Raw genomic sequence first — 14,865 nt, 5'->3', positions numbered from 1 at the left:
GGTCATTTGATGCACTATGAACGGCTGATGTACTCTGGTTTTAGATGGTCACTATATGGCTGTAATGCCGGCACCTCAGGAGGTTTTACTGAACTTCGATTACCATCAGGTTGGATTGTGAATACCGTTCAGTTAAAGAGGTAGGCCCATGAATCATTTTCATACCAGGAGTGTAGAAATTCTGATAAGACTTTTGACTAATTTGCAGCATTTCTAACATAAAAAAATATATGTCAGCTTTTGTTTGCTTTGTCTAACTTGCTGCCTTTGATAATCTGTGCTTCTGGGGGCAGGCTCTGGACAGAATCAGCCTCCTCCACCCTCTGGCAGCTAAAGATATGATTGCTTTCTCAACTTTACTGTCATGTTACTACACAGGATCTGGTCCTTACCTGACAAGCAGAGCACAAAGCTATTTCGACTGGCTGTTCTGCAGTAAAGGAAAAATCACTATGCAGAGACATGGCCAGTGACATGCAGCACACAGCTTAGAAGATGGATGTGCACACTGCTATATACTGTGAACACCGGGTGGCACCATACTATGTACATACATGTCTTAACTGCTCATTGGTTTAACTGCATTTTGTATTTTTATCTTTGTGCATATGGTGGTTGTCCTGCAAGTGACCCATGGACCCTCTTGACATGCCTGGGTGAGCTGTACTCCCTTTTTGTTGTGTTATCAGCAGAAAATAAAGATGACATTCTTAGACTTCCATATACTGAACAAGAAACATGATATTAGCTGGAGGAATAACAGCTAATCACTGCGTTATCCAAACCATGTAATTCTCAGTTTAAAAAAAAGGTATGCAAAGACTAGGACACCACCATGAACAAACAAAGGAGGTGTCAATGGGATTATAATGGTAGTGCCACTATATATAGAAGCAGAGCAGATGTGCATGATGTACTTTTCCAGTAAATCACTGGGTTATTGTGTTGTGTAACTAAACCAATCTACCGCCCATAAGAGAAATGCAAAAACTGGAAACAAATAGGAGTGCCACTTTAACAAAATACCTAAGCAGTGTGTGGCTTCTACCATCAGGAATGTAGATTTGTAGCCTACCTGATACTGTTCAAGGACTATGCAAACTTTATCCTTCCTATTTGTGCTTATAAAAAGGGAAGTTGTGTGCAACCTTTAGCCATGGTACAAAATCATAAATGGACAATTATGCTTTAAATGATATGTTTATGACACAATACAAGTAGACCGGTGAGCTCCTACCCCAAGTACATGGGTCACATCACAGTAGAATGACGCCTGTCGTATAAGTTGGTATTTATAACTGTGTTGATAAAATATGAATGTGTGGAGCATCTAGTTCTTGGATGGTCATGGGGACTGTAGAGCTTCCAGCGTCCACATGGACCAGTCACAAGAAAGCTACATCTAAAACTCTTATAGTAGGCAGAACACAAGACCAACAACACTCTAAGTGTACAAAAGTTGGGAGATGGACACCAAATGTCTTTGAGCTTCATTGCAGACATTGACAGCTATTACCAATATTTCATGTGAATAGAGTAGATCGGAAATGGCAGGAAGTTCTCAGTATGAAGCATTAGATCTGACAATGTTTGCTGGGCATGTTAGAGACTATCTTCCAAGCCTTGCTAAAGTGGTCCACACACATTAAAATAATGACGACCATGGATGGCCGTCCAATGCATGCAAGAGCCTTGACAGCTGACGGTCTTGTTTTCAGGGAGATGGGTGGTTGCCAAAGCTGAATGAATTAAATGACTTGTCAAGCTATGCATGTACGTGCACGGGGTGGTCAAGAGAAATAGCCTTTAGCCCAAGGTAGCCATCTATAAATGTATGACCGGTTTAGTGGTGGCATCATACGGTATTATAACTCAGCCCCTATCAGTGTAATTTCCTCTTCTCCGCACTGCCTGTTCTGCTACAGTACATCATTCTCTTACATGACCCACACTAGCACGGAACAGAAAGCCAAGATGTGCCCTTCCCTTTACAAGAAATGCATAGCGGACCTGTCAGGTCTTCAACGCTCCCCAAGATGATTAGGAAGGAATGCTGTGCTCTGCATAGATAGGTCTCTATCATTTCTATTAGTGTTTTTATGTGAAAAGGTATTTGAATGCAGCAAAGCCTGAGTAGAAGTTACCATTTTGGAGGGTGTGCAATTAATAAGGGTTCTCCTGTACTGTAAGTGTGGCTAGTAATTACTACACTACTGTTACATCGTCTCAGAACTCATTTCCCCACAAAGACCTCAAAGAAATGCTTACTTCTGCTGCTCACAACAGAAGTGTGGTCAAGACCTACATCTAGCTATGATGACGAAGGTGAAGTGCCATAAAACTGCACAAAACGGATTTCCTTCTTAATACTAAACCATGCATTGTTTTACCATTTCTTGTTCTCAGCGATCAGCTACGAGCTAGGCGACCAAATCAATAACCTGAACATTTGATCCAGGCATAATCCAACACACAATATCGGGGCATTCCGATCTCCCAGATCACATACCTTTACCTCATATTCTCACACAAGTGCTACTGGGATCAGCTTACACCTAGGGCCAAACAACCAACTCAAGTTATTATTACTCTTCCAGAAAACAAGAGCCAGGAATTGCATAAAACGCAGAGTTCCCACAGAGCTTTACTTCCCCGAATGTTCACAGCTCTACAGTCAGTCAGTGGAGGAAGACCACCAAAAAAAAGAAAGGTCTTCTGGAATCTTGCAGAAGCAATTTTAGAAAAAATAAATAAAAATTGCCAAAATGAATATGAATTTAAAAGCACTGTCCCAGCATGACTTAAAGGGGTATTCCAGTTTTGTAAGCAATTTTTTTTAAACTGCACAGTTGCGAAAGACTTAACCCATACAGAAACAGTTTTCAGGGGTCTGGTGTTACCCCTCTAACCTATTACTGTTTTGATCTGTAATCCGCTCTTACTGTTATGGCACTTTCCCTTACATCACCCGAGCTGGAAACAAACATTCTGACAACATTTCCCATGATTCAATCGCACTGTCCTGTGTCAAAAATGGGTGGGGCTAATACAACCCCCACGCATAAGTGGGCGGGGCTTACATGCCCCGATGTTTCTGTGCTTTACTTGAAGGCAAATGTGCATCCTGCTTATGAGGAAGTAAGCTTGGCAGAGAATAACTGCACATGCTCGACCACACTAAACAGAAGACTACAGGTCGTATCCATGGAAAACTTTGAATAAACAAAAGGCTGGCTGCCCAAAAAAGCTACTTTCATTACAGATAAAGACTGCAAAATTGGTGATAACATTAGATTAGTGGGCCACATGCATAGTAAAACTAACAGATACTACTTTGTGTACCCAGAAAACCCCTGTTCATATATGCCCACATTGCTGAGCAAAAATATGTTTTTGTATATACAAATGAGCCTCTAGGACAGGGATGGGCAAACTCTGTCCTCCAGCCGTTTTAAAACTGCAAATCCCATCATGCCCTGCTGTAGGCAGAATGGGAATGATGGGATTTGTAGTTTTACAACAGCTGGAGGGCCAAATTTGCCCATCCCTGCTCTAGGAGCACAAAAAGACCATGGGCCAGATATATCATTAGGCAAAGTCACTTTTGTGGAGTGGAAAAGTCGCAAAAAAGTCCCAAAGGCTAAAACTGCGCACAAATTTGCGACTTTTTTCTGCTCTGCACTATGCTCGCCAGTTTTCTGAAAGTGGGCGTGTTTTCGTATGTAAATGAATCTCTAGACAGATTTACTATTGGGACTTTTTTTAAAAGTCGCAAAAAAGTCGCAACTTCACTCCAGTGAGGACCATGCTTATCTTATGAGACTTTTTAATAGAACATGCGACTTTTTCATAAAAACGTGCGACTTTTGTAAAGCTGCTTACTGACGGATAAACTGCTACCGTCAAACCACATTTATTACAGTCTTAAAGGGCCGATCATAAATCTGACTTGGCTAAAACTGACTTTAGCCATATGTGAAAGTGGAGTGAGCTGTCAGAGTCGTGATAAATCTGGCCCCATGACTTTGATTGACAGGGCCAGATGTGATGACGTTTTTACTGCCTGGCCATGTCAATGAAAGTGGAGAGGACATGGCAGTTGCAGAGAGAGCAGAGCATCTAGGTGCACTGGCAACACCCCTGTTGCTCCTAGAGGCTCATTTGCAAAAAAATTCATTTTTCCCAGCAGTGCAGGCACATGTGAACATGGGACCAACACAGATACATGTGCTCTTGGCAGCTGAAGGCAACAGGTCAGCCAGTGTCATAGGTACAAATCTGCTGACAGATGCCCTTTAAAGGTGCGTATGTTAAATTAGGAAACTACGCAGAAACCAGGATTCTATTATAAAAAACCTACCAAGCCCTTTATGGGTGTTACAGACAGAAAAGACGTTCTGGGTAAATACACTACATTTCTCATGATCTGCACAAGAAGACCACGACTGCTGTAGCTGCAGACAGGCCAGGCATCGTCCTGATGGACACAGGCATCTGGACTATCTGCTGCTGAAACAATCCTTTGCAGTCATTTCTAAAAGCGTCTGGTGTCTAATCTATAATTATCCAGCTCGCCTGTTATTTGTGACCGTGCACACATAAAGGGCATGCTCATAAAGGCCCTGAACAATCTTTAAATCAACCTCTTATAAAGAGATTTCCCTCTTCCCTCAGTTCCAACCCAGACTTGGACCCTGTGACACCACATGTACAGTATGTACGGTATACCAGATCACTCACTGAACGAATTACTACAAGAAAACCTGGGAGCTCGGCAAGGTTATGTGCCAGGCAAAGTGAAATGATGTGCCATCAGAGTGCTGCCACAGATAAGGGGGAATTTATTATGACCCCACGTTCACAACTGCGTTGTGAAATCTGGCAGGCTGTTCCGGAGGGAGTATACCGTATCTGGCATAGCTGGAAAATGCCATTGACTACAATAGGATCCAACGGGGATCAGGCCACTTCCAGTCATAAGGCCGGCTGTTCCATGGACAAAGTCGTAGAAGCAGGACTTTTTGTCCAGCCAAAAGCCGGCATTTACGCCAGAAAGCAGCCAGATCCAACACAAATGTGAACTCGCTCTAAGCCCAACAAGTTGCAAGTACTATTTTGCAACCTTTTGAAGCCAAAATTTTGTTGAGTTTTTTTTTCTATAAAAAAAAACAAAAAACAAACAAAAAAAAAAACAAACAACAAGATCAAAAAGGGACTAAGGTCTCATGCACACGGCCGTTGTTTTGGTCCACATCTGAGCCTCAGTTTTGCACGCTCGGATGTGGACCTATTCACTTCAATAGGGTTGCTTTGTTTCGTGGCCCCGCCAAAAAAATATAACATGTCCTATTCTTGTCCGCACTTTGCGGACAATAGGCAGTTATATTAACCCTAAGTTCACACCTGAGCGTTTTACAGCGCGTTCAAACGCGCTGTAAAACGCTCAACACATGAAAACCAATGCTTCCCTATGGGAATGGTTCTCACCTGGGCGTTTTACAGCGCGTACGATCGCGCTGTAAAACGCCCGACGCATAATCAAGTACTTGAGCTTCTTTGGGGCGTTTTGACGCGCGTTTGTGGCCATAGGACACTGCAGTCAATCACACAAACGCGCGTCAAACGCGCGTTTACTATTACAAAAAACGTGCATAAAATCGTGCGACAAAAACGCGCGTAAAACGGGCGTTTGAGAAACGCTCAGGTGTGAAAGCAGGGTAAAGGCTGTCCATGCCGTTCTGTATTTTGCAGATCTGCGGTTTGCGGACCGCAAAATACACAACGCTCATGTGCATGTAGCCTTACGCTGTAGCATTTCTAAGGCTTTTCTTCCTCATATGTGTTTCACCACCTGGTGTTTTTAATGGCATTTTGTGTTTGTTTGTTTTTTTAACTAGGAAAGTATGTACCCTTTGTAATGTCACTTCCTCTGTACAGCAGCACTGGAAGAATACATTGGTATAGAAAAACACCATGCAAAAATAAATACAACACACACAATGGCAAGTGCATTTTCTGCAAGCAGGGCAAAAATTAAAAGGATCTCTATGGGAGAAAAAAAAATAACTGCAAGCAAGGAAAAGAATGCCAAACCCAGTGCATGCTGTGAAAATACCACTATAGCTGCACTCCGAGAACGGCTAAGGGCACTTTCACACTAGCGTTTTTCTTTTCTGGCGCAGAGTTCCATCCTAGGGGCTCAAATCCGGAAAAGAACTGATCAGTTTTATCCCCATGCATTCTGAATAGAGAGCATTCCATTCAGGATGCATCAGGATGTCTTCAGTTCAGTCTTTTTGACTGATCAGGCTTTTCAGAAAACCGTAGCATGTTGCATTTTTACCTCCGGCCAAAAATCCGGAACACTTTTACTGAACGCCGGATCCAGCCTTTTTCCCATTGACTTGCATTAACGCCGGATCAGTGTGTTCCGTCAAAACGGATCCGGCTTTTACATGTTAAACGCGAAAAATGTGGGGAAAAAAAAGCTAAAGTCCATAAATGGCGGATACGTTTTTCCCAATGCATTTTTTCACCGTGATCAAAATCCTGATCAGGATTCAAATGTAATCCGTTTTCACGCGTTTTTCCGGATCCGACGGGCAGTTCCGGTGACTGAATTGAACGCCGGATTCAAACAACGCTAGTGTGAAAGTAGCCTAAGAGAAATGAAGCAATTACCATCATTATGGGGAATAATAAAGTGGAAAAGAACCTTTCTCCAATATCCATAGCGATAATTTTTTAATAATGACAGGAAGGATTTTTGCATCACAAGCGATTCTGTAGCAAGTGACCCGTTATTACCTACATGTATACTAGAAAAACTGACTAAGTGCTAAATCTGCTCTCACTGTTAAGCAGGTGTAGGAGACATGGAGGCTTACTGTAAAGCAGAAGCTTATAAAAATAAAAATGTGATTTTACCAATTGACATCAACGTTTTGGCACGGGTGCAGCTGGGAGTAAACCTCCCGTAGGTAGGCTGGTGATACACGATGTGCACCTAAAAGTCTGAGTATTGTTTAGTACCATTTTACTAGCTCTACATTAAAGTTCTCAAGACTAAAGCAACACATAGCCGCCACGATCCAGCCCAAGTGCTGAAAACAGCAACAGTTTGCAGTTTTATAATGATTATTCACTGCAGTGCCGCTCCATCATGTCTGTGCAGCTTCAGGCTCATCTAATCCTAAAATGCACCTGTCCGACTAGTGAACAATTGGCCCACTGGAAAACCAGTCTTCTAAAATTACTAGAAATATCTAATTATTAACAATTATCTAATTGTTCATAATAGGATGAAAAATTGTATTGTATAAAATTGCAGAATCATTGAAGGGGAGCCTCCCACCATAAAAAACTATTGTGTTCCTGCTGATGACAAGACAAAAAAAAAATAATAATAATGGGAAGATTGCTTTGACTTGAAGTCTTAAGCGCTAAAGTACCGGTGACCTATATACATTTTACTGGTCATTTGGATTGTTGTATGGGATCAGGCCTTATAGAATGCCTCATTCACACAGGCAATGTTTTGGTCGGTAATTTCCATCAGTGATTTGAGAGCCAAAACCAGGTGCGGCTCTAAACACAGAACAGGAGCAGATCATTCCCTTATATCTGATCTGTGTACTGTAGATCCAATCCTGGCTTTAGCTCACAATCACTGATGGAAATCACTGACCAAACACTGAAGTGTGAATGGGTCTTAACTGATAGGAAGCCATCACAGCTCCTGAAGAGAGCGGTTATGATGAGATCACAATAATATGAGAACAACCTGCACGTCAATTAGATACCATAATTATCTCCAGTTATTATAGACAACCGAGTCATGGGGAGTTGGTATGTTCTTGCGGTGTCGGTGCTGGTTTTATTCAGGTTCTGTGGTTTCCTCCTACACTCCAGAAACATGTTAATTGGCTTCCTATGCACTTGGTCACAGGGTGTGAGGACTGTCTGGTTCAGATATAGGGAAATATTTTAAGCCCCAAGGGGGGCAGGACTCAACGTAAAATACACTCAGTTGTACAATGCTAGGAAATACGTTGAAGTTATAACAACAATAACGGACAACTCAGCTCGAAGATATAGCGTCAGGACGAGGAACTGGTACTGCACATGAGCAGCAGAATGAACCTTCAGTCATTTATATGTATTGTCTCAAAATCTCTTATTGCAAAAAAAACAAAAAAAACAAAAAAAACACACAACACAACACATTCCTACAGAAGCGTGTCCATTCCACCCCCCTGCAAAAAAATAGAACATGTCCTATTCTTGTCTGTTCTCCAGAAAAGGATAGGACATTTCTACGAAGTTTAAAAATAAATGGTGACATGCACTCAGCCGGGATCAGTGTTTTGCGGACGGCAAAACACTTACAGCCGTGTGTATGAGCCCTTATCCTGCAATACATTGAGCATGCAACTGGAATAGGTCTTGGGAAGCACAGTAGATGTAATAATGGAAATGTCTTAGGCCTCATGCACAGGACCGTTGTTTTGGCCCGCAGTTTTTTGCGGCTTGGATGCGGACCCATTCACTTCAATCCGCATCTATTGCTCCGTCCCATGGTCCGCCCCAAAAAATATAACCTGTCCTATTCCTGTCCGTTTTCCGGACAAGAATAGGCAGTTATATCAATGGCTGTCCGTGCCATTCTGCAAATTGCGGAACGGTTGTGTGCATGAGGCCTTACGCTCAGTTGGTGAGCTGTGGTTTAAAGGAAAACCCAAGGATTTTAGGGTTAGTAATAAAATGTGCCATAAAGTCCATGCTGGGATTACCATTGAGAGGTTTCTCAACAGTCTCTTCTATGTACGACAGCTAATACTTCTTATGTAACCTGCCAAAACATGCCGTTCTCAAGAGAATTATAATTATAGCCTACTGTTAAACAGGTAAGGCAGAAACTTTCTATTTCTAGCCCAGAGAAACATACCCGGGCTTCCCCTAACAATATTGTAGAAAACTCTTCATATACATAAATCTCAGGGATCACACATCCAGGGGATGGCCGCTTACAGACTCGAGTCCATTTAGCCATGGACGCAGCACACATTGCTTTCCATGTTAACATTCGTTAATAGAGGTCCTTACACCTACAAAAGGAGGCCCCTTCTAAAAGACAGTCCTTGAGATCAGTGCTCAGGGACCACATTTTATTGACCTCTATATTGAAAACGTAAAAAAGGACATAAAGCAATGAAACAAAACAGAAGCAAAAGTACACCGTGAAAACAGAGCAGGCGTTACTACACAAACAGCGCTTCGTGTATTCAATGTGCGATGCAAAAGCTAAAACTGACATTCCTGCTGCTTCCTATGGGGCCTCAAACTCTCACATTCATCATGAATGTGCCACGTGCCCAGGTTTGTATATTTACACATTAATAGTGAGAGGGCACTTCTAAAATCACATCCATTCTGCCATCCCCCGCTCAATACTAGCATGTAATACGTTAATTAATTAGGTGTTCAAAAAAAATATAAAAAAATTGCAGACATATTGGTTCAAAACAGTATTTCCTTGGATATCACTTTCCCACACAATTTTGAGGTTGCTTCGCTCAGGGCCCAAGGATTGCAACGGCCAGGTCTCTTCCAGTCGCCTTCTTTTTCTGGTGGCCTAAGAACATGGCACTAGAAAACCCACTGCCGTCACCCATGCAAATACATCTAACATACTTACATTAAACGTCCCAATTTCTATTGAGTAAAAAAAATATATATATAGAGCGAATCTGCACTGTTCTACAAAGCAAGCAGAGATAGGCAGATCGGTCAAGTGGAACGCAGACCAGCTCTCCAGCTTCACTACATACAGTACCTAAACAATTACAGAGCGCAGTACTATAGCGCATTTATTCCGCTACTGTCCATTTACAGCTCCCTCTGCGACAAATCAATGCAACACACAGAAAAGACAATGCAATCCTAATTGAGAATATAACTTACTTGACAGTGACGCGATTCGATAAGTCCTGAAGATCCCCAGGGTGAAAAAGTTGAGCTTCTTTCAGTCCAAGCTTCTCGCCCGCCCGCAAGAAAACATTAATATTATCCTGAAAAGGCAAGTGGAAAAATGATTGCTTAGCTGAGCAGCTACAAATCAAAAAGGCTTATCGAAGTCCAAAACTCCAAAGTCCAGAAGAAACAGCAGAGGCTGCGAGCCCGAGAGATGTATTGTAATAATATTTCATGCAGAACAGGAGGCCGAGTGACGCTGCAAAGATTACCTGCTGCAGTCAGTAATCAGAAAAGCACACTTTGATGTCAGGACTACAAACAAACGCCCTCTTTCTGCCTTTGCACGGCAAACCTCACCTCTTAGGACTTTAAAAATAACTGCAGCTAATGACATTGACCCACCCAGAAACTATTGCCAGCGCCGGCATAGGAGGGTGAGGAAAAAGAGGAGGGACAGGCTGTTTCTATAGAACGCAGAATGACAGACACTGCACCTGGAATCTAGGTTTGGCTGCTGAACCAGATCTAGAGAGAATGTGAACATAAGCAGACGGAAGGTGAAAAAATGTCACAGTAAGGATAGAAAGTACGTGAAGATAGAAAGAAGAATTCAGGAGTGGTGCATTACTCATCTGGCTGCACCTGTTAGAGGCCAGTCCTATAAAAAGCTCCGCAAGATGCAACAGCTGAACTGCAAGGACAAGCATCACAGAGCTCTTCACAGGGCCTCCGGGAAATTATCAGAGAATAGAAGACAAGCACCTTGACATAGGGTGGTCCCCAGCAGCACCATGCAAGAGAGAAGCCGCAGCATTTTCTTGTGGAAACCAATAGTAAAGTTCAGATTCGGCATTGTGAAGTAGCTTTTCTTCAGGATTTCAAAGACTTCTGCAGCCAAGCATGTATTATGCAAAGGTCAAACTTTGTTTTAGCGTTGCGCCAGATATTCTGACAGAATATCGACCATAAATTTATTTTCAAGGGTACGCTGGGGCATTTTAGGACACATCATTGCATTTAAAAGAGTAAAAAGTAGAGTTATTTTTTAAAATCATAATTCAGTAATACAAGCAAACATAGGAAAAATGTTTTAATATCTTAGGGCTCAGGCACACAACCGTGGTTTTGGCCCACATCCAGTCTGGATCTTTTTGTGGTTTAGATGCAGACCCATTCATCTCAATGGGGCTGCAAAAGATGTAGCGTGCACACTCATGTGCTGTCCACATCCTCAAGTTCATTCCGCAGACTCGCGCCAAAAAAAAAAAAAAAAAAACAACACACACACACGTTTACGGACAAGGGAAGGATATTTATGAAGGAAAGTCTGCAGGCTCTTAGTCGGTATCTGCGTTTCGCAGACACGTCCGTGTACATAGCCCTTACTAGAGAAAAATGCAACTTTCTCCACTTATCAGGCTCCTTTGATCCCCCCGCACCGATTGCTCACTTTGGATTTTTACTTTATTTTTTATAACTTTTTTTTTTATAAAATTCATACACAGAACTAGTACATAAACAGAGATCAAATCACAGATGCAATTCATAAAGTCTATGGAAAGGGCAGCAGGAGCTGCTGGAGTGAGAAAGAGGCACAGATAAACAGATACAGCTGTTGTATTATCTCACCAGAATGCCATTCATGCTGCTACTGGGGGTACAGGTCCTTCTAAAAAAAAATTGCATATTGTGATAAAGTTCATTATTTTCTGTAATGTACTGATAAACATTAGACTTTCATATATTTTAGATTCATTACACACAACTGAAGTAGTTCAAGCCTTTTATTGTTTTAATATTGATGATTTTGGCATACAGCTCATGAAAACCCAAAATTCCTATCTAAAAAAATTTGCATATCATGAAAAGGTTCTCTAAATGAGCTATTAACCTAATCATCTGAATCAACTAATTAACTCTAAACACCTGCAAAAGATTCCTGAGGCTTTTAAAAACTCCCAGCCTGGTTCATTACTCAAAACCGCAATCATGGGTAAGACTGCCGACCTGACTGCTGTCCAGAAGGCCATGATTGGCACCCTCAAGCAAGAGGGTAAGACACAGAAAGAAATTTCTGAACGAATAGGCTGTTCCCAGAGTGCTGTATCAAGGCACCTCAGTGGGAAGTCTGTGGGAAGGAAAACGTGTGGCAGAAAACGCTGCACAACGAGAAGAGGTGACCGGACTCTGAGGAAGATTGTGGAGAAGGACCGATTCCAGACCTTGGGGGACCTGCGGAAGCAGTGGACTGAGTCTGGAGTAGAAACATCCAGAGCCACCGTGTACAGGCGTGTGCAGGAAATGGGCTACAGGTGCCGCATTCCCCAGGTCAAGCCACTTTGAACCAGAAACAGCGGCAGAAGCGCCTGACCTGGGCTACAGAGAAGCAACACTGGACTGTTGCTCAGTGGTCCGAAGTACTTTTTTCGGTTGAAAGCAAATTTTGCATGGCATTCGGAAATCAAGGCGCCAGAGTCTGGAGGAAGACTGGGGAGAGGGAAATGCCAAAATGCCTGAAGTCCAGTGTCAAGTACCCACAGTCAGTGATGGTCTGGGGTGCCATGTCAGCTGCTGGTGTTGGTCCACTGTGTTTTATCAAGGGCAGGGTCAATGCAGCTAGCTATCAGGAGATTTTGGAGCACTTCATGCTTCCATCTGCTGAAAAGCTTTATAGAGATGAAGATTTCATTTTTTAGCACAACCTGGCACCTGCTCACAGTGCCAAAACCACTGGTAAATGGTTTACTGACCATGGTATTACTGTGCTCAATTGGCCTGCCAACTCTCCTGACCTGAACCCCATAGAGAATCTGTGGGATATTGGGAAGAGAAAGTTGAGAGACGCAAGACCCAACACTCTGGATGAGCTTAAGGCCGCTATCGAAGCATCCTGGGCTTCCATAACACCTCAGCAGTGCCACAGGCTGATTGCCTCCATGCCACGCCGCATTGAAGCAGTCATTTCTGCAAAAGGATTCCCGACCAAGTATTGAGTGCACAACTGAACATAATTATTTGAAGGTTGACTTTTTTTGTATTAAAAACACTTTTCTTTTATTGGTCGGATGAAATATGCTAATTTTATTTAGATACGAATTTTGGGTTTTCATGAGCTGTATGCCAAAATAATCAATATTAAAACAATAAAAGGCTTGAACTACTTCAGTTGTGTGTAATGAATCTAAAATATATGAAAGTCTAATGTTCATCAGTACATTACAGAAAATAATGAACTTTATCACAATATGCTAATTTTTTTAGAAGGACCTGTATACTATTTAGAGATAGGGGAGCAAGGTCACCTTTATGCATGCAGTGTATAGGAGACATCACAGCAGCTTATCTGCACCTACAGTTTGGGAAAACTGACGATGGAGAATACAGACAAGGGTAAGGACTGAAAATGCATATAATATAATGTCTTCCTACACACACAGCAGTCATGTGAAATAACATACACTTTAGGGCTTTCTGAACCCCATAGACAAAATATGCCATGGAACACCTCACACAACTACACACAGCACTGAGATCACTGTTTCCCAAGAACAGGCATCAGGTCCCAAAATAATAACATTACACAGAATAGAGGGGGAATTTTTTTTATTTTAATATATATATATATATATATATATCTCTATCTATCTATCTATCTATCTATCTATCTATCTATCTATCTATCTATCTATCTATCTATCTATCTATCTATCTATCTATCTATCTATATATATATATATTTTACATACATTTCAGATAAGATTACACTGTCTCCCAGTGCAAGGATTGATGAGTAAATACATTATGTATACTGTACTGCAGAATATATTGCAGTTATATAACCGTTACAAAGTAATCTAAGTCATGTGGCAAGCTGAAAAACGAAGTGATCCCTAAAATCCAATCAAAGCAAACCAATTGAGCAGCCATCTGTCAATACAGGCATAAAAGGTGCAGTGATCAACAAGAACCCACAGATATATCTGTTCACAAATGGCAAACACAAAGTGATGACACCTCCTATAACCCACAGGCAAATAACAAAAGCCAGATGGAAGCAAGACATGGTCCTACCCAGTCCATTTGCTTTGCAGGATGTTTAATCTAATCATTTGTCATGCTGCTTTGCCTATGCAAGGAAGCTTACTGGGATCTGGCCACATAGTTCAGTATGGAAGGCCTGCCTGGCAAAGGTGAGCTCCCAGCTAGAGGTGCCCTGTTACATACAATACACATTGCGTGGCCAGGACAAAGGAACAGGTTTGTATTATAGCGGGAAATAAAATCGTGGTCTGTCATACTGCTTACCGCCTGCCCCGTATCCATCTGGGAGACCAGGAGAACATCACCCAGGCTCCTGACAATGTATGCATATTACCTGACAAACCAAAGTTGAGAGTGGTTCCATGTGTGCAACCACTGACAAATGTCAAAGCGCACCCCCCCCCCCCCCAGCAATTTGCTTGGTGGACGCATCATGGCTCAGTCACTGCCATATTTGGTTGCTCTTCTCTTTCCATGTCCCCCCTTCTCCTGCTTCTTTCACCCCCTCTCCTCCTTTGGCACTTATTATTGAAGAGGTCAGATATGGGCCAGCTCTGTGTAACACATTCAGTTTAGGCCTCATGTGTTTTGTGGTCCATAAAACCACAAATCTGCAAAACACAGATCCCGCCCGTGTGAATGCCGCCATTTTTATTTATTTTATTACACCAGTAGAAACGTCCTATCCTTGTGTGCCAAATGGACGAAGGCGTTGTAATTGGTAAACAGTGAAGAGCGCTCAGCACTTATGCCAGCACTGATTTCTCTTCATACAGCTGATCAGCTAAGGGTGCTAGGAGCCGGACCACTGCTAATCAGATATTGATAACCTATCAATATCGGAAACCA

The 14,865-nt window shown here is 42.2% G+C and overlaps 1 protein-coding gene across 12 annotated transcripts in view; it reads right to left on the bottom strand.

The window, feature by feature from the left end:
* LMO7 (LIM domain 7) overlaps window positions 1-14,865 on the bottom strand; it is a 136,668-nt gene that overhangs the window by 63,390 nt on the left and 58,413 nt on the right. For all 12 annotated transcript variants that reach the window (XM_044284889.1, XM_044284897.1, XM_044284893.1 and 9 more), the window contains one exon: window positions 9,964-10,070. In XM_044284889.1, the coding sequence (XP_044140824.1) occupies window positions 9,964-10,070 (107 nt within the window). The remainder of the gene's footprint in view (window positions 1-9,963; window positions 10,071-14,865) is intronic.

Source organism: Bufo gargarizans, chromosome 3 (assembly GCF_014858855.1).
Source record: "Bufo gargarizans isolate SCDJY-AF-19 chromosome 3, ASM1485885v1, whole genome shotgun sequence".
Classification (NCBI taxonomy): Eukaryota; Metazoa; Chordata; class Amphibia; order Anura; family Bufonidae; genus Bufo; species Bufo gargarizans.
The sequence above is the reverse complement of the archived record's forward strand: the minus strand, read 5'-3'. Positions and strand labels throughout refer to the sequence as shown.